The sequence below is a fragment of the Enoplosus armatus genome, chromosome 18 (genome assembly GCF_043641665.1).
Source record: "Enoplosus armatus isolate fEnoArm2 chromosome 18, fEnoArm2.hap1, whole genome shotgun sequence".
Classification (NCBI taxonomy): domain Eukaryota; kingdom Metazoa; phylum Chordata; class Actinopteri; order Centrarchiformes; family Enoplosidae; genus Enoplosus; species Enoplosus armatus.
Genome location: NC_092197.1, coordinates 16,520,911 through 16,542,022, shown reverse-complemented (window position 1 = coordinate 16,542,022; position 21,112 = coordinate 16,520,911). Strand labels below are relative to the sequence as shown.

Here is a 21,112-nt window from a genome sequence, read left to right as displayed (position 1 = left end):
GCATCACCATGACAACTAAGGCAAAATCTCTCAACATGAAAACAGAGCATCTGTCTTTTTTTTGTCTTTTTTTCCTTATTTCGGTTTTTCTCGTCTGATTCCTTGCTCTTACTAAAATCAACTTCCCCACAATAATCATTAGTAATGATAATAATCTCTATTCAATAAATTATCTATACTGTACAATTATTTCACCTCGCATAGACCTGCAACAAAAGGGGAGCCTTTTTTCAAAGTAAAGCTATCCACAGTCAGTGTCTGTTGTGTCCTTAGTTCAATAAAGCCTCTGCAGAGCCCACAGAGGCTGACAGACAGCAAGCCTGTTTTTTTCTTCTTTCCTGTACAGAAATCAAACAGGACATCCTGCAAAAAAAACAACAACCATAAAAACAAATCAAACAAGCAAAGCTGATGCATAATTGAAGATAGAGAAATGGGGTAGAAACACTCGATGAAAAATGAGTATCCAGCAAAGACAACGACAAAAGAAGTCTTTTTTTTCCCTTGTGTTATCTTCCTGGAAAGAATGAGTAATTTTCTCTGAGAACAGCAGATAGGAGATGGTTCCTGATTTAAAGGGGGCCAGGCCAGCAAACATCCAGGCTTTACTGCACACCTTCTTCATCCACGTAGGTCGAGGGAAACCATCCAATCTGAAACATGAAGCGTTCATTTTGTAAACACTTTATAGTAGCAAATGAAAACCAGAGATGTTGATTGTTTTCATTCAGATGCCTTTTTACATCCAGTTTCGCTGTACACACAGTACAATAAACATTTGGTAAATACTGTGGACCCATTGTATGTGCAGCATCAATGCATTAGATTAAGACCACTTAGCTCCGATTTGCTGGAGGATGTGCATTATTATCAGATAACTGCACGGCTCAGATGTAGCTGCCTCATCCAATACTACTTCAAACATGACTTCAGCTGTTGCTTGGCAACAACTTCTCCTTGTTGGAGTAGTAAGTGAGTTCCGAACTAACCAAGGTAGTACCAACTATCCCTTTAAAAGACATACATTTATGTATTCATAGAGCATAAAAATATATATTTTCATCACTGGCAAGTAGTCATTGTAAAAGTGGGATAATGCACCCTGATCCATGTGGTTATGAAAAATAACGCACTCCTTGAAGGCTGCATGTTGTTTCAATAACTGCTTGGCTAAGCATTCATTATTCAGTATTCCTTGTACAGTACATGGCTTTACAGAGACAGAGACTTTAAAAAGAATGTACCATTGCTGCATCAGCAGTTAACTAAATGCTGAAGTAACCAAAAAACAAACAAAGTAAAACGTGTGTGTGTGTATCTGGATACGTTGGCTGGATAATGACATCAAAAGAATTCTTGTTTTCTCCTTTCTGCCAGCCCTGTGATTGGATTCAAATATTTAAATTGGGTAGGTAGAGTTGGCTGATTTATCAACAAACATGGTGCGCCCCCGATCAAGGGAAGCAACGCTGCTGTAAAGGCACCGACTGCATTTACTCCTGGCTGAGATCCGCCAACAACGCAAGCCAGAGCACCCCCAGAAGCGGTCTGGTTAATCTGAAAACACTTCCATTGCAATGCATTCTGCGGAAATTAACATCTTCCACTGACATATGCATATTTCCCGATACAGATTCAGATGGCATGCTAACATCAGGTATATGAATTATATGGTGTCTCTTTAGTCAACCAACATGTCTGAGCATATTTCTCTAGATATGTCAATGTTATCTTTCACAAATAAATCCTGTATAATCAATAGCATTATATACACAGAGTAGGCACCAAGGTGGCTTCCATAAAGGTAAAAGCAAGATGGCAACACGCTACTACCTCAACACCAGACTGCACAACAGAGTACAACCCAGTTAAGCTGTGCAACAGTACAACAGTTAAGTGGATACACTCACTCTGGCTCCGCAGCAACACATTAACACTGTCAAATTTACAACCTAATAGATAGAATAAAAAGCTGACATCACATCCAGTTTTACCGCCAGCCTATTAAACTGGCACATTTCCCAGCAGCCAGGCTTTTACTTTTCTATTTAAACCACCTGCTTTAGGAGTGCTTTTACTTTCAATAGCTTAATTGTTAAATTCAGTCGCTCTGGCGCCCACGAAAGCCAACATCAGTGAATGCCTAAACACTCGGTTTTTGTCGCCTAACTTACTGAAGCTAGCAGGGATCTGTTTTTAACCAAATGGGTTCGGTCCACTAATGCCCAAATCAGTTTAACCATCCATAAATGGACAGAGTTTAATGGTTTACTCACTCGCCCGTTGGCCTCTCCTTTCCACCAGCCCTGGTCTCCACCGATCTTGCTGTAGATTTTGACAATGTCTCCTTCTCGCAGCGACAGCTCCCTCATGTCTCGTGCCGCAAAGTTATACCTGGCCACCGCTGTACTGACGACCCGAGGAGTAAACACTGCGAAAAAGGAAACAACAGGTTCTCAATCCTTTCACAGTGTAAGAATTCACAGTCATATCACAGTGACGGTATATTGGAGAGGAATGCCGATCTCTGTGGGTCTTGGGAGATGGTTGAGAGGGGAAAGATCATACTGGACAATGTGGTGATAATTAGTAGTGAAGGATGATCACTAGGGTCAGTTCAGTGTTCAGCATGACACAACGTAGTCACACAATGGCAAATGAGCATGATGGGAAAGGAAAACATGACGTTCCATTATGGGAGAGGAAATTGGTTTTCTTTTCTTGATTTAATGAGGGAGTGTCATCCTGGGAAGAACCGCAATGTTCTCGCTAATGAAAAGAGCGGCAGTAGAGAAGGAGCAGAAGAAGAAGAAGTAATGAGGTCACGAGCACGGAGGCTTATTATATGAAATTACAGGTGATGATATGCAGGAAGACAACAGGAGCAAGAAAAGAAAGAGGAAGAGTACCTGACCAAAAAGGTGCTGAGCTCTGAGAGGAGGAGAAGTTGAGGCCCTGCGGACTGAGGAAGGAGAAGTTGTAGGAGGCGCAGGTGGCTGCTGAGAGGGAGAGGAGAAAGAGGAGGAAATGAAGCCGGAAAAATGTTTTGAGGAGCATGTGGAGCTGGAGCCAGAGAAGCAGAGTTAAAAACAGGAGAGCTTGTGCATTGAAGCTGTCTGGCTCTTAAAGATAGGCTTCCATTTTTCATGATCTTTATCCTTGATCACTTGGTTGTCATGATTTGACAGCTTTAGTGGTGTGGCTGAAAACAACACTTTTTTTTTTTTTTTTTTATTGCAAACAAGATCAATGCGGAAACCAACCAACTAGAACTGCATTTATAACGTCTGACTTTCAACGTGGGAAGCATGAATTAAAAAGTGACACCATCTGCTCTTTGCACCATATTCCGGCTGCTGTACATTTGCACAACTCAATGTTTGTCTTGACTCTTAACTCATTACCAAACACTCAGTACATAATGGTGCAGAAAGCATAGCTTTTAAAGGTAATGAGAGAAGCGGACATGATTGGCCATGGCTTTTACCAGCCCCTGAACAAACCCACTGATAATATACTCCTATATGACCATAGATGCTTCATCATAATAGATCCTTTCTAATCCCACCACGGTTGTGATGCGCCTCCAACCGACTATATACTTGAAAACACAAACAGAGAGAGCAAGAACACATCATCAGCGGCGAGGACTCAATTGTCTCCATTCATTTCCAAATTCGGCCAAGACAGGAGGGAAACAATCTTGCTGTAGTGGCCAGTTCTTCCTCCAGATTGAACAAAGGCAGGCCAATGTAGGACAGAAGCCAGTGCAAGGCCAGAGCCAGTATTGATACAGTCTAATGCACAGAGAGGGCTGCCAATTCAGACAGCCAGTCCACAGGCCTCCGAGTTAGCCGACAAACTCTTCCTCTTTGTCTTTCTCTCTTTATCTATTTTGCACTGGCTTCCTCCGTTCCACTCTGTATGAGTCAGGAGAGTCACTGGCCTGGGGAGGAAGAGAGCGCCAGTGAAGACAAAGAGAGTGGGAGGTAGTCTGTCTCATTTATTTTCCCCTTCCTTGCTACATCCACAGCCAAGATGGCAAGGGATTCAATTTGTAAGCTGGACCTGCACATTATAACGTCTATATAACGTGGCTTAATTAGCGTTGTCATTATCATTCATAGAAGCAGTCAGATATATAAGTTGACATACAAGGTGCTATTAGCTGCTGGGTCAAACATCCATCATTCCATTTTTCACTGCTTATCCGGGTCTGGCTCGCGATGGCAGCGGTCTGACAAGGGAAGCCCATATGTCTTTCTCCCGAGCCAAGTCCTCCAATCTGAGGCATTCCCAGGCCAGATTAGACATATATAGTTCATCCAGCGTGTTCTAGGTCTGCCCAGTGGTCTCCTCCCAGCTGGACGTGCCTTGAGTACCACCACAGGAATGTGTCCGTGAGGCATCCAAATCAGATGCCTGAACCAACTTAACTGACTCCTTTTGATGCAGAGGAGGAGCAGGTCAGCTTAGAGTTCCTCCCAGATGTCTGAGCTCCTTTTTAGGCATTACTCAAAGCTCATGACCACAGTTAAGGGTTATAACCTAGATCGACTGTTAAATAAAGAGCAATTCCAGAACTCTTATGGAGCGATGGTCCTCTACTTGAGCCCGGCATTTGAGCTCACTGGCAAGCGCCTAGTGGCCGGGCCTATAGTCTGGACCTAAGGGTTGTGACTTGATACACAGTCCTGCCAATGATGTCACGCTATTCCACTGACCAACAGGCGGCGGTAACACGCCAAGCTGCACTTCACCAGCAAAGATAGAGAAGAAGAAGACCACTAGCAAGTAAACATGGATGTAAACAATGCTGGATTTAAAATACTTTTCAAAAAAATCGACCTTGCAAATGTTTTATGAGGAAGGAAATGTTCTCAACGGGGTTTGTTGGAGCTCAAGGATACACACTATGCGTTTCGGTGAATAACACTGAATGTAAACATAACTTTTGTTTCTTGACAAGAAAACTCCACAGGGCACCTTCAATGTTTAGTGTCATCTGTTTTTCACTGCCCCAGCGGGGCTATTGCTCATGAAACAAAACATCAGCAAGGTACCTGATAAAATGTTTGTCCGTAGTCGACTTTTCTCTGCCAAAAAGCTTACTGACATGTTTATCAGCTGACTTCAGGTCGCTCATTACTGTCAGAAATGATGCAATTTTGAATGATGAGCTTGTGTTGCTTGCAGAGTTCATTTTGTTATAGAGGAAGTATTTACTATGATCAGGCTGTGTGTTGGTATTGGCTGATATTTGATATCAGGCTCAAAGTCATTCCATTCTTAATTTTTTTTAACTTCCTCTGGCTAACTGCTAACATGGTGAAAGTAAAGCGCTGGAAAAGAGGAACGCCTGGAAGGCTTACCTGGTGAGCGCGTGCTGGCCCGCGTTAGCGAGCGTTCTCTTGACTTGTAAGGGTATCGCAATGTGGTATCTAACAACTTGAAGCTTTCTTTCAGTGAATGGGATTGATAGTACTCCACCAGCTCCTGTTATAATAAACAGTACAGAAAAAATGTGACCATATGATTTTTTTTCACACCGACATCAAGGTACTGTGGGTATTTAACATTTGCCTTACCAAAAGACTCTCAAACTTCTTGGCCTCAGTGATGTGAATCCAGCTGTCTTTTTCAATGACTTTGATGTGTTTTACTTCATCATTGAATCTGTAAAACCAAACACCACCAAGAAAAAGAGAAATTGTTTACAATTGTAATTAAATTTAGATTAAATTCTCCTAAATAATTTATCCAAAAACATTTCATTTTGTTTGTTGTGCTTTTACTCTCATGTGCCTTTGGGGTAATGTGTTCAGCTGCTGTCAGTATTAAATATTACGTTGTACACCGGAAGGACTAAACCAAAATCAAGTAATTTCCACAAGTTAAGGCCAGCTGTGGGACTAATTACTTGTCTAAAGGCGGGTCCCTACAGCCCCTTTGCACCTGTTTTGCTTGAAGACTTGAAGACAAATTTGCAAAAGCATTTCTCCCAGTACATCACTGTATGACAGCTCCAGTACGAGCTCATACATTATTTCTCTTCCAGATGCATTCTCTCTCTCACACAAAAAAAACAGGATTAAAAAAAAAGCAATTACCGCGTGGTAATTAGCCGGAGCTAAAACATGCACAGAAAAAAAGCTGACTGGGGCATCCCGTGAGAATTTCTATTCCCTGTGAGACGTGGATGAAAACCTTCCCTTGAGATGTTCCTCGCGCCTGTAAGACGTGAAACACTCACTTGATGCTGATGGCGAACCTCTCCGCCTCGGCTGTCCTCTCTCTGATAAGGTAGGTCCCACTGCTGTGGGATTTTAAAAGGTTGTCGGCCTGCTGGCGCTCCATGTTCCCTGCAAACCTACAGTGGAGCAGAGAATAAACACTGTAACCGCCTGATACACAATTATGTAATTAAATGACACTGGAAAGGCTTTACAAATCACTGACATCAAACAGCCGTGTAGTAATTCATCTTTTGCTTGCGGTCATGTTTGGGGTCAGTTTGCTTTCAATTGAACTAGTGCATAACATTAACAGTATACTAGTATTAACATTAATAGATCTGAAGTAATTAAAGGATAGTGGCCTCAGGGTAACGTCAGTATATAATGTACAGGGCCTTAAAAATATGAGGATGAAATAATCTTAGATCCACAACCTTCAGAAGTTAAGGGTCTTACCAAGGATATCCATAGTAGTCTGCTTCCCGTGAGGACTGCCGGCTGGATAATGACTGGAAAGGCTGTCATAAAAAAGCAGAAACACATTACATATTAAATAACTTTAACTTACATAACAGAACAAAACCATGGTTAAGAAGTATATCATTTATATGTATGTCCCACGCAGCTACTTAAGTGCACACTAAGGAGAAAAAGGAATGCCATCAGAAATCACACAAACTGTAATGATCCTACACATACATATATATGTATAGATGGGTGACTTACCTTTGGGTCCAAATAAGGTTTTACACATGAACTGGGGAAGAAGCCACTCTTTTGTGTTTGTATCAGCTTTCCCTGCAAGATAAAAGGCAAGGCAAGTTTATTTGCACAAGGCAATTAAAAGTGCTTTACATAAGGCAAACGAACGCATTAGAAGATTACAAAACTCAATGAAGAGGAAAATAAATTCAATTAAAGTAAGATAGTGTCAGTGTAGTTACAGCGCAGTAATAAATTGCCCGCAGATTTAACAGGAAAGAAATACTGCCGTAGAGGAAATGTAACAGTGCATAGATGAGAAGTCACTTTGTATGGAGGAAAAACAAAGAAATAAACCAATAAAAAAGTAAAAACATAATTCAAACACAAATGCCTCAAAACAGTAATTTATAGCCACTTATGTATATGATTTATGTGTCTAACTTGAAAATGTGCAACTTTGGCGCCCCCCAGTGGTTCTTTGAACTGAAAGGAACACAGACTGCACCAGTTTTTACCAGGACTCGCTTGTTTTTTATAGAAAGAAATGAAAATGAAAATGAAAAAATACTGCAATCATTATGCAGTGCTGGCTTTAACTGACTACACATTACATACATCACATGACACATTGATGCTAGGAGCTGCAATTAAACGAACACATCTGTCAAGTTCACCTGTCAGACAGAAGTTGAAACGCCTTCGCTGTCTGCGACCTGAAGCCATCAATTTTTAAGCTCAGCACATCCATCGACATTGCATGGACAGATTATGCTGTCACGCCGCAGAGGGATGAAGTGATAGGTGAGTTTAAATTACTGGCTTCAGAAAGTTGCCCTGAGTCACTTTGGGAAAAAGCTAGCCTGACACAAGAAGCTGAAAGTGTATAACAGTCAGTGACTCAGCGGGAGTGTCACAAGTGCTCGCAGCAAGTAGTGTCAGAGCTCCTGCCATCCAGCCAAATTCACTGCTGAGGATCCTCCAGGTTTGCTGGTACAGCTTCATTGATGCACACTGGACTAAGGGAAGGTTTGACGTTTTCAGGAAAAGACCCTTATTTGCTTTCTTGCTGAGAGTGAGATGAGAAGATTGATACCACTCTCGTGTCTGTACAATAATTACAAAGCTGCAGCCAGCTTAGCATAAATGTTGGAAGTAGGGGGGAACAGCTAGCCTGGCTCCGTCCAAAGATAACAAAATCCTCCTACCTGCACCTCTAAAGCTCAATAATGAACGCGTTAGATCTCATTTGTTGATCCCTACAAAAACTGAAGTGGAAAAAACGACAAGTGCCCGACTATTTCTTGGCATCGCCACTGACTTCCTAAAGTCTCCGCTGGTTGCCTGGTAACCTCATGGCAATGACAAGACTCCAGCCAAGAAAAAACATTGATTTTTTTGTATGGATTAAACCAACGACATGTAAATGAGTTGGCTCTGGAGGGGCCAGTAGTCAGATTTAGTTACCTTTGGACAGAGCTAGGCTAGAATTGTAGCTTTTTTTAGACACATACAAAGGACTACACTCGTCCTACTCTAGGACCCAGTATGGATGTGATCACCTTCAAACATCTTGAAAACTGAAAGTCAGCACTTGGTCGCTGATTCATTTCCAATTCAATGAAACAAGTTCTCAATGTGCTGGAGCGCAGAGACAACATCAACCGCGTTAATAACAATGTTCACACTTTACGTGTCAAAGTGGGAGATCGTTTCAAATAGAAGTGATTGACTGCTGTACCTCCCACCACGCGATGTCAGGATCCCCCTTCAGAAGCTCGATAAAATCTCCCGTTTGAAAACAGAGCGGCGTCTTCCCCGGAGGAGCCGGCGTGCCGTGGTAGTTCCTTACTGCCACCATCTTGGGACCTGGAAACACAATCAAGTGTTTTGCAGTGAGTATTAAAAGAGGTAACAGTTAGGTTGATGACGAGGGATCATCTGTTATAACAGAGGAAAAGACCTAACATTACATCTAACTTTGTCTGGACAGAGTGCTGCTCACTGTAGTTTTGCTTTCCCTCTTAGGTTTCACACGTGACACAGTGATTTCGGCTGATAAAGGCAGGACTGTTCTTGCCCGCTGAGTGATGCAGTGGTTTAAGATACACACAATACAACCACAACATCCTGGGTTCAAATCTGGTCCAGGATCTTTGTTGCATGGTTTCTATTCCTGTCCACTTTGAAGTATCTTTTAAGGCAAAAATGCCACAAATTACAAAGAAAACATTACCAAGAGCAGCTTTGTCATATGAAACTATATCTCATTCTCTCCAGACTGACCACTGTGTATTCATTATTTCAAGATACTGTAGACCAGCTATGATATCCCTCGTCTGTGTCTATGCATCCCCACCCACTCTACATGGATGATGATGTTGTTCTGGTTCATATGTAGGGGGTCTATCCACTAGATGGCAGTAGAGAGCTGTGCTGCTCAATAACAGCTGCATCTAAAATAAACTTGTTACATGAGCGCTGACAGAGTATCCAGCTTCACATGAAGGTGTTCTCTATCATGTTTAGGTGACAGGAAGTGTTCTCACCTGATGATATTCCAGGTTCCTATGAAAGAGAGAGACAAATACTTTTACAAATTGAGTGATAAAGACAAAATCTCTATGAGGTAAAATGGCAATTAGAGGACGATAGTAATAATCATGATAATAATAATGCCACAGTATGTTGCCTAACAGAGGATCTACTCACCAAGTCATGAGGATCTGAAACAAGACAAAAGAAACAGTGACAGTCAGGGAGCGTTCACAACAGCAACAACACAACTAAGCTGAACATGACGGCTTTTTTTGTTGTGAATTACTGGATCATTTCACCTCTTCAAGCCTTCAAAAATGATTCAAATAAAACAAGTGGGAAAAGATCACTAACCCATAGACATATGGAAGTGATCACAAGTAGGCATTGCTTCATTTTAAAGCCAAAGGTGTCAGAAATAACAGGTCTTTTAATCAGGGCAATGTCTGCTGAAAAGACTGGGGCGTGTGAAATGATAGGTGACAGGTAATTCATCCTGACTCCCAAGTTGTGGTTTTTCTCTTTGATACCAAATGCAGTGACACAGTGAAATAGTCCCACCCTCCCCACAGAACCCATCCCCCATTTTCCAGCTGGATAGTAGCCTATAAGCCGGACAGTGTTCAGTGACAGCAGGTTTATACTTGTGGGCAGAATGACATTTCACAAATCATTATCAAATTGGTCAAAACAAAACAAAAAAAACCCAAACAACCTTGCATCACAGTGTCAGAACCACCAGCGAGGTCTGTCACTCGACATCAATGAACGGCTCAAGAAGATTAGAGGAAACACCTACTGATTTTACAGATGGTGATAACTTCCAGACACTCTTTGTGTGCTCCTGTTCCACAGCGAGAGCAGTAGTAGCCCTGGTAGAAGATGCCCCTGGAGGACACACACACACACACACATCAATGAAAACAGGAAGTGTCTCAGACACAAATTAACTTCTTGTACATACAACACACACGGGGAGCTGGTGCTTGTTACTATGAGTCTGCGATTACGGATACACATCCTCCATTATTTCCACCCTGTGATCCTTTAAAATCACAAAATCAACTCGCTCCATTTAAGACCATGTGCTCCAGAACTGCATTTGTTACGGATACTGTAACACTGTTTGCATCGCACTCTGCCGTGTTGAATAGTAAGTGCCATAAATCACGACGGGATCCGCTGGGGCTGCAGCAGTAATTAGCATCTAGCAGGGAGTGAGACCGCCGGTCCCTGCTTCCACTGGCCCTGTGAATTTAGGTCAGCCAAGCCATGAAATTTGTGGGTCAATACACAGAGTGGAGTTGCCTGCTGACAGTAATAGAGGTGAAAGTGGGGATTCAGTGGCACGGGTTATCCCTGCTGCAGTCGAGCAGCACTCTCACTTGAGAGGAGGCGCGCCCAGGGACACGGTGGGCGGTAGGATGGGAAATGTTTTAAAAATATCAGCCTCAGTCACACTGAGTAAAATATTTTCCAAAGATTGCTTGCTAACACTAATGAGGGGTTACGTGAGCCAAAAACATTTTCCCTCTGTGATTTCAGTCTGTTTGTTTGTTTGCTTCTCACCAAATATCTCTTCAGTTTAGCACTTCAATTCTTCCCTCACTTTGTTTTGCTCTTGAGAAGTTTTTAACTTACCACGACTTTTACTAGTGTTCCATTTAAGGCTACATTTGCTAACACTGTACAGTACTACCTTATGGTTGCATAATAGCAGTGGTGGAAATTAACAAATTGCGCTTACTCAAGTACTTTACCCGTTTCAAGTACAGTATTTCCATTTTCTGCTACTTTATACCACAATTCACAGGGAAATATTGTACTTGTACTCTATTGAAAGAAGTAAATAAGTAAATTACAGTATTTTTGTAAATACTGGGTACCTAAAAGGTACAGTACTTGGAAACAAAACTGAAGTTTGGTGTTAACTCTGAAATTCCGCAGAACCTATAAAGTATTCATATAAATGTTACATAACCCCTATCAGAGTGTGTAAAACATCTTTTTATACAAGTCGATACAGAGGATAGTATGAATAACACCGAACAACAAATCTCTTTTACTACTGAATATTGCTGGATACTTGATAGTCCTTGGAAAGTCTGGATGAAGATGCATTCATTATTCATTGTAGAATATGAATGTTGCTGTTATGCACATCAGCACTGGAGTTATCTGGGTCGTTACCTCAGGAGCATCTTGCAGGCTCGACAGTTGGTGTTCTTATCAAATGTGTGCATTTGGAAGTTATGCTGATTGGCTGTGGCTCTCTCCGGCTTGATGTTGGACCTGGAAGTAAATAATAAAGAATGAGAGGAGCTGATTGGACACGAGAGCTTGATGATTTTGTGATGAATTAGCTTGATTTTTTTGGAGTTTTATTCACCGGATTAGAAAAACAGACATCTACATCTGATTATTTCATCTAAAGACAATTGAATTTCCAGGAGATTACTACGATAGAAGACTTTATCCATGTAGCCAACCCTACCATACAATCATACTCACATGGCCATGTCAAACTGCTCCATCCACTTCCTCTTTGTCTCCTCAGTTTTACAAAAGAACTGGAAGCCCTGCTTCCCTTGCAGGTGGATCAGGTAGAAACCATAAGACCACTGGAGAGAAAAAGTGAGTGAGGAACAGATGGCGGATATGTGGATGGCAGTGACAGAGACAGGCAAAGATGCTTGTGATACCTGCATTTTCCGGTAAATATGTACAAAAACATACAGTGAATATGATTATTTAATTCAAAACTAAAAGATGCTCCACATGCTTTAGCGATGCATCTGAGGGCCAGTCACAGAGCCGGAGGGCCGCACGTGCAATCACGGCATGACACCCAAAAAACACCACTGCCCAAAATAGGCCACTATAAGAAGATGAGTTAAATAAAGAGGTCACTTGAGCTTACCATTTTTCCACTCGACTGGTAAGCATGCAAAAAGAAAGACACCAGAGAAAGACCCAGTTACACATGCAAAATATGGAAGGACACATGCAGATTCAAAAGAAAAAGCCATGTTAGACCGGTGGCGCGATGCACTGCTGCGCGTTTCCATGAATCCTAAATGACCTCCGTTGCATTTGCATGGTCTTTCAAGCATGGACGGGCAAAATGCATATCTAACACCTCAATGCATTACTCATAAGTTCCATATCTGAAATTACCATCAACAAGGGCCTTTCGGCTCAAGGACAACATTTGTAATGATTAAACAGGGTGTTTCATCACCTGCATTATAAAGGCTGCCTTTGCAAAGAGCTCACTGTGCTCTGGGTGTTTTTCAAACTAAAAAGGATGATTCTTACCTTTTTCATGTCTCTGTTGTTCATTGGGTCGTCTGACATTTTATATGACTGCAGTTCAATAATCTCTTTGAGCTCATAGCTATATCCTTTCCTCTTGCAGACAATGACCACTTTATCAAACAGGAATATATACCTGAAGACATACACACACATTCATTGTTAATTTCGCAGTGAGAATATGTCGTTGTTGGCATTGGGTTACTTTATTTCTTATATCCTTTGGGTGGTTTGTCTGTAGAGTTTCGACTCACCGGTCCTGTTTAGTTCGGTTGACGATGGAGCACACCTTCAGCTCTCCGTCTATCTTTGGCCTCCCGTACTCCTCCAGTTTCACCTGCTGCTTAGGTCACAAGGACACATAGAATTTCAATCCGCCGCATACTATAACTTCTACATTTAATGAGAAACCATTAATAATTCAGCCACACTTGAATTTCAGAGAGAATTCAAATAAATATGGAATGATAACTCAGTTGCTTTTCCGTCCTCCTAATCTAAATTTTAAGTTGTTTGCTGTATTTATGGCACATATACCTAAAAAAATATATATATATATAAAATATATATATATTTAACTCAGTGACTATTTGCACCTCAGAAGAAGAGAGGTGAAGGGGAGTAAGAGAGGAAGGAGAAAGGAGAAAATAGGGGCAAAAAGACAGAGAAAGAGAAAATGCGAGAGTGCTGTAGTGAAATATTATTGGAAGTGAACAGCAGGCTGGAATGTACACAACTTCTTTTGTTCATGTTCTGCACGACTAAATCATTTATTGGGCATGTTATAAAAGTGGAGGATCACGACAGGTGGAAGCAAGACGATGCCAGTGTTCTTAGCAGAGGAAAGAAAGAATGGGTTGTTGCTCTGTGATGCTCAGTGACTAATCACACTGACAAACTTTAAATTCCGGTCTGGTGAAAGCATTCGTTTTTATATACAAAAACTGACTTCTATAAAGATGTCCGGTCTAGTATTATGAATGGCAACAGAGGCCGGAAAATTGGATTATAAATGATACAGGGTTAAAAAGAAATGTTGTTATTATATTCTATTCACTGAATGGTACTGTGATGGAGTTCAGTGTCATTGCTGGAAGGTGCCACTGCAGGAGGACGATACCTCATCCAAAGAGAGAAAGTAAGAAGCAAGTGAAAGTGTGGTTTCAGATATTTTATTGTAACATTAAAGCAATAGGGTTAACACTTTGGGGAAGGGATGAGAAAGCGGTACCACTCTCATATCTTTCCTAGCAACGTCACGGTGATGACGGGCCCCTGGGAAGTGACTGCTCCTGGCCAAAAAGTAGTTCGGCACATGTCCCCTTGTAACACCGCGACTTGTTGTTTCTACACTTCAGTTTTAGTACGGGTTAAACAAATGAGATATAACATGTTAATTTGTGAGATTTTGTGAGATTTTGAGATGCTAGCTGTTTTAAGGCTTTGTGCTAAGCTAACCTAACCACCTGCTAGCTGTAGCCTCATCAGCGTACAGAGCACCGCACAAGAGTGGCATGGATCTTCTCATATAACTCTCGTCAAGAAAGCAAATAAGCGAATTTCCTAAAATGTGGAACTGTTCCTTTAAAAATGTGTCTAACTAAGCAAAGAAGGTAAAGTTAGAAAACACATCCCGTGTGGGTGATGTGTTTTCTTCCATTGTTAATATTGGTATGTAGAAATACCTGACACCACCTTTTTCTAGCCCCTCCCACTTTAAACACACAGTGAAAAGAGCACAGATAAACTCTCCTCTAGATGAAAAAGAAGTGGCAGAGGAGTTCCCAGTACTTACAAGATTTTCTATTGAACTTTGGAATTCGCTGATTTTCTTCAGTGTCTCGTTGTCCCTCTTGACTTCATTGATGTACATGGCCAGGTCCTGAGAGAGCAAGGCGAACACTCTTTCAGCCGTCAATGAAAAATCTTTCTGACATCTGTCATATGGTGGATTTACAGTTCTCTGAGCCACAGTGGCTGTATGAAACAACGTACACAGCTTTGGCTCAGAGCGCTGTAGAGTTATTATGTAAGATTTTTTTTAAGGCGCACTGATGAACACATACAAGCAGATAATACAGACCTGCATAGCCTCCAGAGCCTCCTTGAGTTGTTGTCTCTCTGGTTGATCAGTTGAGTGACTTAAAAGTTCCTGTGGAGGGAGATTATTTTTATTATTTTGTAAAACTTCATCAGAACAGCAGCAAACAACTTTAGACACAAAGTCTTTATTGAAATGTGTGACGCTAACAGTCCTATAGTAATGAGAGGGGTTTGTTGTGGGAGATGTATGCTCTTTACTGTGATTATGGATGTGACACTGATGTGGCTCAGAATAAGTTTCAGCTGAGAAGCATCAACAGCAACACACATGAAAATACAAGACAAGAGGAAACTGGAGAGATTGCTAACTAGCCTCCAGGTCTGGCTGTTCTTCATGGTAACAAGATAATAGTAAATGTACTGTAAATCATGTTGTCCTCATAGCCAAATATGTTACATTGTTTTGATCAGTTATTGTCTGCCTCCAGCCTCCTCCACTGGTTTAGATAATAATAAAAATGAAATTGTGTCAGCTGTCCAACCAATTGGCAAATCCAATCAGCAATGTCCTAAAAATACACATAAATGAACAAAATACTGTCCTTTTTGAAATTGTCTAGTTTTGTTTGATATGTTGCACAAGACTGAAATAAACAGAAATACAAGTGAAACAGAAGGAACCGACACAATCAGCACTAAGGACGTTTTATTGTCAACACGCAGCACATATTTCAACTACACAGGACACCAGAGCTGTGCATGACTGCTTCAGATTTTGAACTTCACATTTGTATCCAAATCTAAAAAACACTGTCACTCGGTCAGACGTGTTACGACATGCTGCACTTGGTTGTTTGCTTTGACTCATATCCTTAGGCTTATGAAAGCGAAAACAGAATGTAGCATCTATAAATTTTACTTTAGCTTTTTTTCTGTTGTATCCGTTTCTTTGATATATTCCAATTTTTTTTCACCAATTTGTTCAATAGACCTCTTAGTGGCAGATTTTGACTTGTCATAGCAGGTAAAGGACAGAACCTAAAAGGAATGCAGCCATTCCTAATGGTATTCATTACACATGTGCTTTGCCTGCTCTAACAAATCAAAATGTCTGTCTATTCTGCTGCACTGTAATTCCTGTCACCTGCTAGCATTGAGCTTCATCACAGGGTGTAACACGAGAGCCAGTACCAGTCATTAGTGCATTAGGACATTATCCCTCACTGACTTCCCACCAGCAGCACCAGCACGGCCAAGAGGATAGTACTGCTATTGGGCCCGGTTTAACTTTAATTAAATGTATTCTTATCCGTGACTTTTTGCACAAACGAGACCGGCCAGTGGCAACATGCTGCTGTACGGCCCATACACTCAGCTTAAGATGAAAGATATGATGACATGGGTTCATAAAAACACTGCAAATTCATCAAATTTTCAGAGCCTGCTTGAGGAGAATTACTTCTGAGATGACTGTGCTGAATTAATTTTATTTAGAGTGCAGCTATGGTACATAAAAGATGAGGAAAGCCCTGCATTCACACTATGACCAAATAGGGAAACACTACTGTGATGATATCTATACAAATCAACTGAAGATGTGCCCTTAGGCATGACTGGACACATATACACACACACACACACACACACACACACACACACACACACAAACAGGACTTGTCAGTCTGACGTGCCCCTAGGCCACATCATATAACAGTGTTTTACCGCAAAGCTGTGGGAAGCAGTGAAATGGGGTGCGTTTAATCGGATTAGCGCACGGTTGATTTGACCTCAGTGCCTTGCCGAGACTCCTGCAGGGGTTCCATTCAAACTAACAGAGAGGTTGCAGGACTCCCTGTGCAGTCCTGCGATCACTTGACTAAAACACTCGCCTCCACCCCAGTCCATTACGCGCTGCATCATAAACTCATGTGCTCATCCATAATTGAGATGCAAAGTCAATTAATCATGGGGAATATTACAGTGGCCAGCTTGTTTTATACATGAACACCAGGGGGAGAGCTCCAGGGAGAAAGGTTGGCTGTTGTTGGATATTGTGCTTAAATACATTTGCATATTAGGACAAGGGGCATAGGTGCAGGGCTGTAATTAATGATTACAGCTACCAGTAGCTTATTATAAATGTTATATGATATATTATATATTATAAATCTCATTATATTTGAACCAGAGGGCAGAGTAACAATAATTGAAACAATAAACGACAACCAAATCTAAGCCAAAGCAGAAGTAGGCCGACACACAGACAAGTTGGATTAGGTTAAATGCCTAAGAAGTAGCAGTGTGTGTGACCACAGTGACTTTTTGAAGTTACAAAGTGCAAGTAACAGTTTCCAAAAGGGCAAAATAGTTGGTGCCCAAATTGTCGGTTGACTGGTCACAAAAACAACAAACACAATTTCATGTGGCAAAGCAAACATTCTGGAAAATTATCACAGAAATGGCCAAATTCAGAGAAACAACTGTCACCAGTCAGAGCTCACCAACAGGAGTAGACAGAGTTGATGCAGGATAGTTGCTAAGCATCAGCTGAAATTACAGCAGAAATGAATCATCATCTCTGTGACAAGATCTCAACAAAATATGTGCCTCACAATGCCGGTATTCACAGCAGGCCTGATGTTCAAGGGCTGTTTCCGTCTTGATCAAACAGAGGAGAATGAATATGAGAAAGCCAACCAATGCCGTTAACTAACAATGCTTGTCGGCAACTGTTAAGGATCTACTGTATAACATGTGTAGCCATATTATGGGATCATTTGCAATTACATTGGTTATTTAAGGACCTTCTACTGCATTCAAACGTTACTGTTCCTGACACTGTGTACTGTGTATACTTTAAACAGCACATCTGTTCATGTAAATCTGCGTTCGCTTTGTAGACACAAAAGGAGGCACCTGTCTTATCTTTTTCCATTATGCTCTAAAGAGTGTATATTTATCCCAAAGGAGTCAATAAAAGCCTGGATGAAAATTGACAAATCATCGCTATACCAATAAATCGCTAAATACTTCAATTCTGGCGAGGGCTTTGGAGATACGAGGAGGATGTTTTCTTTTTGTCGCAGTGAAACTGGGCCACTGTTCAGATACCTTGTAACCAAACCGGCTACAGCTTCCATCAACGAAGAGGCAAGCCACAAACTCGCGGAGCCACCTTTTGATATTTAAAGAATGGAAAGTAATATGTGAATTTCCATCCCATCTGCCTCAACCATTAAAGTGATGAAGACTTCCTTTCTTTAAGACCTGTCCAACATCTGACCACAGGCATTCAAAGAGCTGTTGAGCATTCAAAGATGGACTGAATCTGTAAATGCAAATGACGGTCCTGGTTCTAATTAAGGTGCTCTACTTTGATATATTAGTTGTTTCCTTTACTTTATCTTCCCTCTTTAGGATTGAAGTGTGTAAAAATGACAGTATTGAAAAGTGACTCCTACCTTCAGTAGTAGGTGGTACTTCAGCACCCTCTGCATAGGAACCACCAGCAGATCCTGCAGCTTGAACTTCCCCTCCTGCACTTTCATGGTGCATTCCTGTGGGACGACAACACAAGCAGCAGTGCAATCGTTACACATTGCATAATGCAGTGTTGCACATTTCCTACTAACAAGCATTCATTCATTGTTCAATAAGTCATTGTGTCTTGTTGCATTGCTTCCACACATTCATTCCATTTGCAGCAACAAGGCCTGTTTTATTCTGTCTGGTTGCGCTGGCCATTTGTGACGCAATTAATGCTGCATGCTGACTGGAAATAAATACATTTCTATAAACTCTGCACTGGCTCCATAAGAAGCTGTCTTTTGTAAGTATCATCCTATAAGAGCTTTGTGTAGGCGTTTCATTTCTTTTCATTCAGTAACTAGTAGTATTCTATAACAGTAGTATTCTGTGCAGTAAACAGGGACAACTTATCTCTCTTTAAAAACACAGTAAGAAGCTGTTTTATCCTGTTACAAAGCTCTTCTATTTTGAGAGAGAGCATCTCAGTCAACTGCAACTACACTGTAATCACCAACGTCTTTTGTCAACAGCTAAAAGAGCCAGTTCTCTGGCCATTAATCCCACTATTACAGGGCTGTGTTAGCCTTCCTCTATAATCAGTTCAGATTCTTCGAAAGAAGCAAAGACCATCAGAGAACAATAGTAGCACACAAAGGGGGGGGGGGAGGTCTTACAGCATGAAATTGACTGAATATCACCCAGATTTAAATCATAAATGACAACTAGGAGACAAACAAGAAGCTACCCAACTGAACCTCTTGAAGGCAGCCATTACAAACCCACGCTATTCTTAACACAAGTTGCCTACAGAAATGGGGTAATGTAGAATCATGTTCATTACATCAGAAAATTATGAATTATACAGCACTGAGGGCATATTTGCAAATTACATTATTTGCCTTCCTGATTTCATCTCAATTTGTCCTTGTCCTTGAGTCATTGGTTATTCAATGTCATCATTTATTCAACAGTAAATTTTACTTTCATACAAGTGTAATGATTTTGTAAGAGATGTCAGAGTCTGTAGTATTTCTTTGGTAAATTAGCCTAATTGCTAATGGAACATGGCTTTTCTTTTGTTTTTAAACCCCATCTATCTTTGTTGTGAAATAGTCAGCATTTTTTACCAGCTTCAAAGTACACCTAAGAAGAAAAAATATGAAGTTTACTATCATATATGACAAATAGAAACATCAAATCATCACATTTGAAAAGCTTGAACCTACATGCTGTATTTGAACAGGCTGGTGGCACGACGTTCACTTAGATAAATCTGCTTTCATGAAAGCTTGTGAATATCATTTTGCTTAGTATCACACAGCCCGTATCTGGAATGGTGGCCTGAATGGTGAAACCGACCTGCTCACTTATTTGTATTCAGTCTGAAAAAGAAGCTTGTGTCCACTGCCTACACTGTAATGTATCATTTTCGTGGAAATGCACTAAATCAGTGGGTTGTCATCTGGTTGGGGCGAGTGGTGAAGGACATTACCTCTACTTTAATCTTGACGTCCTCTCGTGTTGCTATTAGCTCATCCAGTGTCTTCTGGGCGTTCTCCATGTGGCTGCAGTACTGACCGTAGATCAGCAACCTGGTGAAGGACGCAATTCAACAACCATCGTTAATCTAAACACAATCTAAATGTCACCGCTTGCCGTCCCTTGTGGGATATAGACAGGAAAGTACACGTTTTGACAAAGTAAACACCACAAATAATTGTAGACAGTTGTTTGACCATGGCTCATTCTGTCACATCTGTTCACATTATGCCCCAGGAAGACAAACTACATCCCAACTTGGTCACACTTGCGTTTGTACCTTAAAGAAACTTACCTATCAGGCTCTCTCTATGACACCAAACCACAATTTCTTAAAAGTGAAGAAAGCTGTAAAAGCAGTCTGAGTAAAAACGCAGTTTGGTCTATCAATCATAAGTATTGAAAAGAAAAGTGTAACCACAGTCTCTGACTTGCTGATTACATTTCATTTGTAAGCTGTTAACTACATTCACTCCCAGAAGGCCCTCTGCAGCTGAACACATCTGACAAATGTTTCGAGCTCCAAACGATGAAACATTAATGTCTGTTAAGAGGAATCTACAGCTGAGATTCTGATTCAGACATTTATTTTCATTTATTTCCGGCTTCTTCGCTGCGAGTACAGGAACATTTGAAGACATGTGGCCTCATAAAAACCTGTTCAAAGCCTAGGGTGCGGTTAAAAATCTAAAAGCGAGGCTTAATAAGGACTAATGAGGCTCTTCTTAATTTTGTGGGAAATATATCATATCTTTGTAGAAACAGAGACAAAGGAGATGTCCACAATTAGCTGTGAACTGGTTAGTGTCTGGGAGCCTTTAGGGAATGTACCACACATTAATTTTAAGATTAATACCACAATTTGAGAGGTGAGCCTGAGAGTCATTTGGCACTATAGGGGGCAGATAAATGAATATGTGAATAAAAATATTATCATTAGGAATATATGTGAATACCATGAATAAGTAATGACTGGATTCTGATCCCAGGGCAATATTTGGAGGGGCGGCATCCTCTTGCCAATAAGCTGTAATCACAGAGCACTAATGAAAGACACTGCTTTATATCAGCTGCTTTGCAGAGTTCCTCTTATCAGCGTGTGAGGAAAAGAATCTCTTAATTTCGAGCAGTGAGGATATGAGAGCTGTGTTCATTAGATATTACAATGGGAACCCTGACACAGATCTGTGGGTTCAGCTGGGAGGAAGTTC

General features: G+C 41.1%; 1 protein-coding gene across 1 annotated transcript in view; it reads right to left on the bottom strand.

Annotated features, from left to right (window-relative positions):
- Nucleotides 1–509: 509 nt before the first annotated feature.
- vav2 (vav 2 guanine nucleotide exchange factor) overlaps nt 510–21,112 on the bottom strand; it is a 176,886-nt gene continuing 156,283 nt past the window's right edge. Inside the window, 19 exon segments of the mRNA XM_070925262.1 lie at nt 510–653; nt 2,277–2,431; nt 2,910–2,996; nt 5,373–5,496; nt 5,589–5,676; nt 6,254–6,370; nt 6,693–6,754; nt 6,963–7,034; nt 8,680–8,879; nt 10,276–10,364; nt 11,667–11,768; nt 11,988–12,097; nt 12,397–12,411; nt 12,795–12,927; nt 13,046–13,131; nt 14,587–14,673; nt 14,875–14,943; nt 18,296–18,391; nt 19,855–19,954. Coding sequence (XP_070781363.1) covers nt 606–653; nt 2,277–2,431; nt 2,910–2,996; nt 5,373–5,496; nt 5,589–5,676; nt 6,254–6,370; nt 6,693–6,754; nt 6,963–7,034; nt 8,680–8,879; nt 10,276–10,364; nt 11,667–11,768; nt 11,988–12,097; nt 12,397–12,411; nt 12,795–12,927; nt 13,046–13,131; nt 14,587–14,673; nt 14,875–14,943; nt 18,296–18,391; nt 19,855–19,954 — 1,840 coding nt within the window. The 3' untranslated portion in view covers nt 510–605.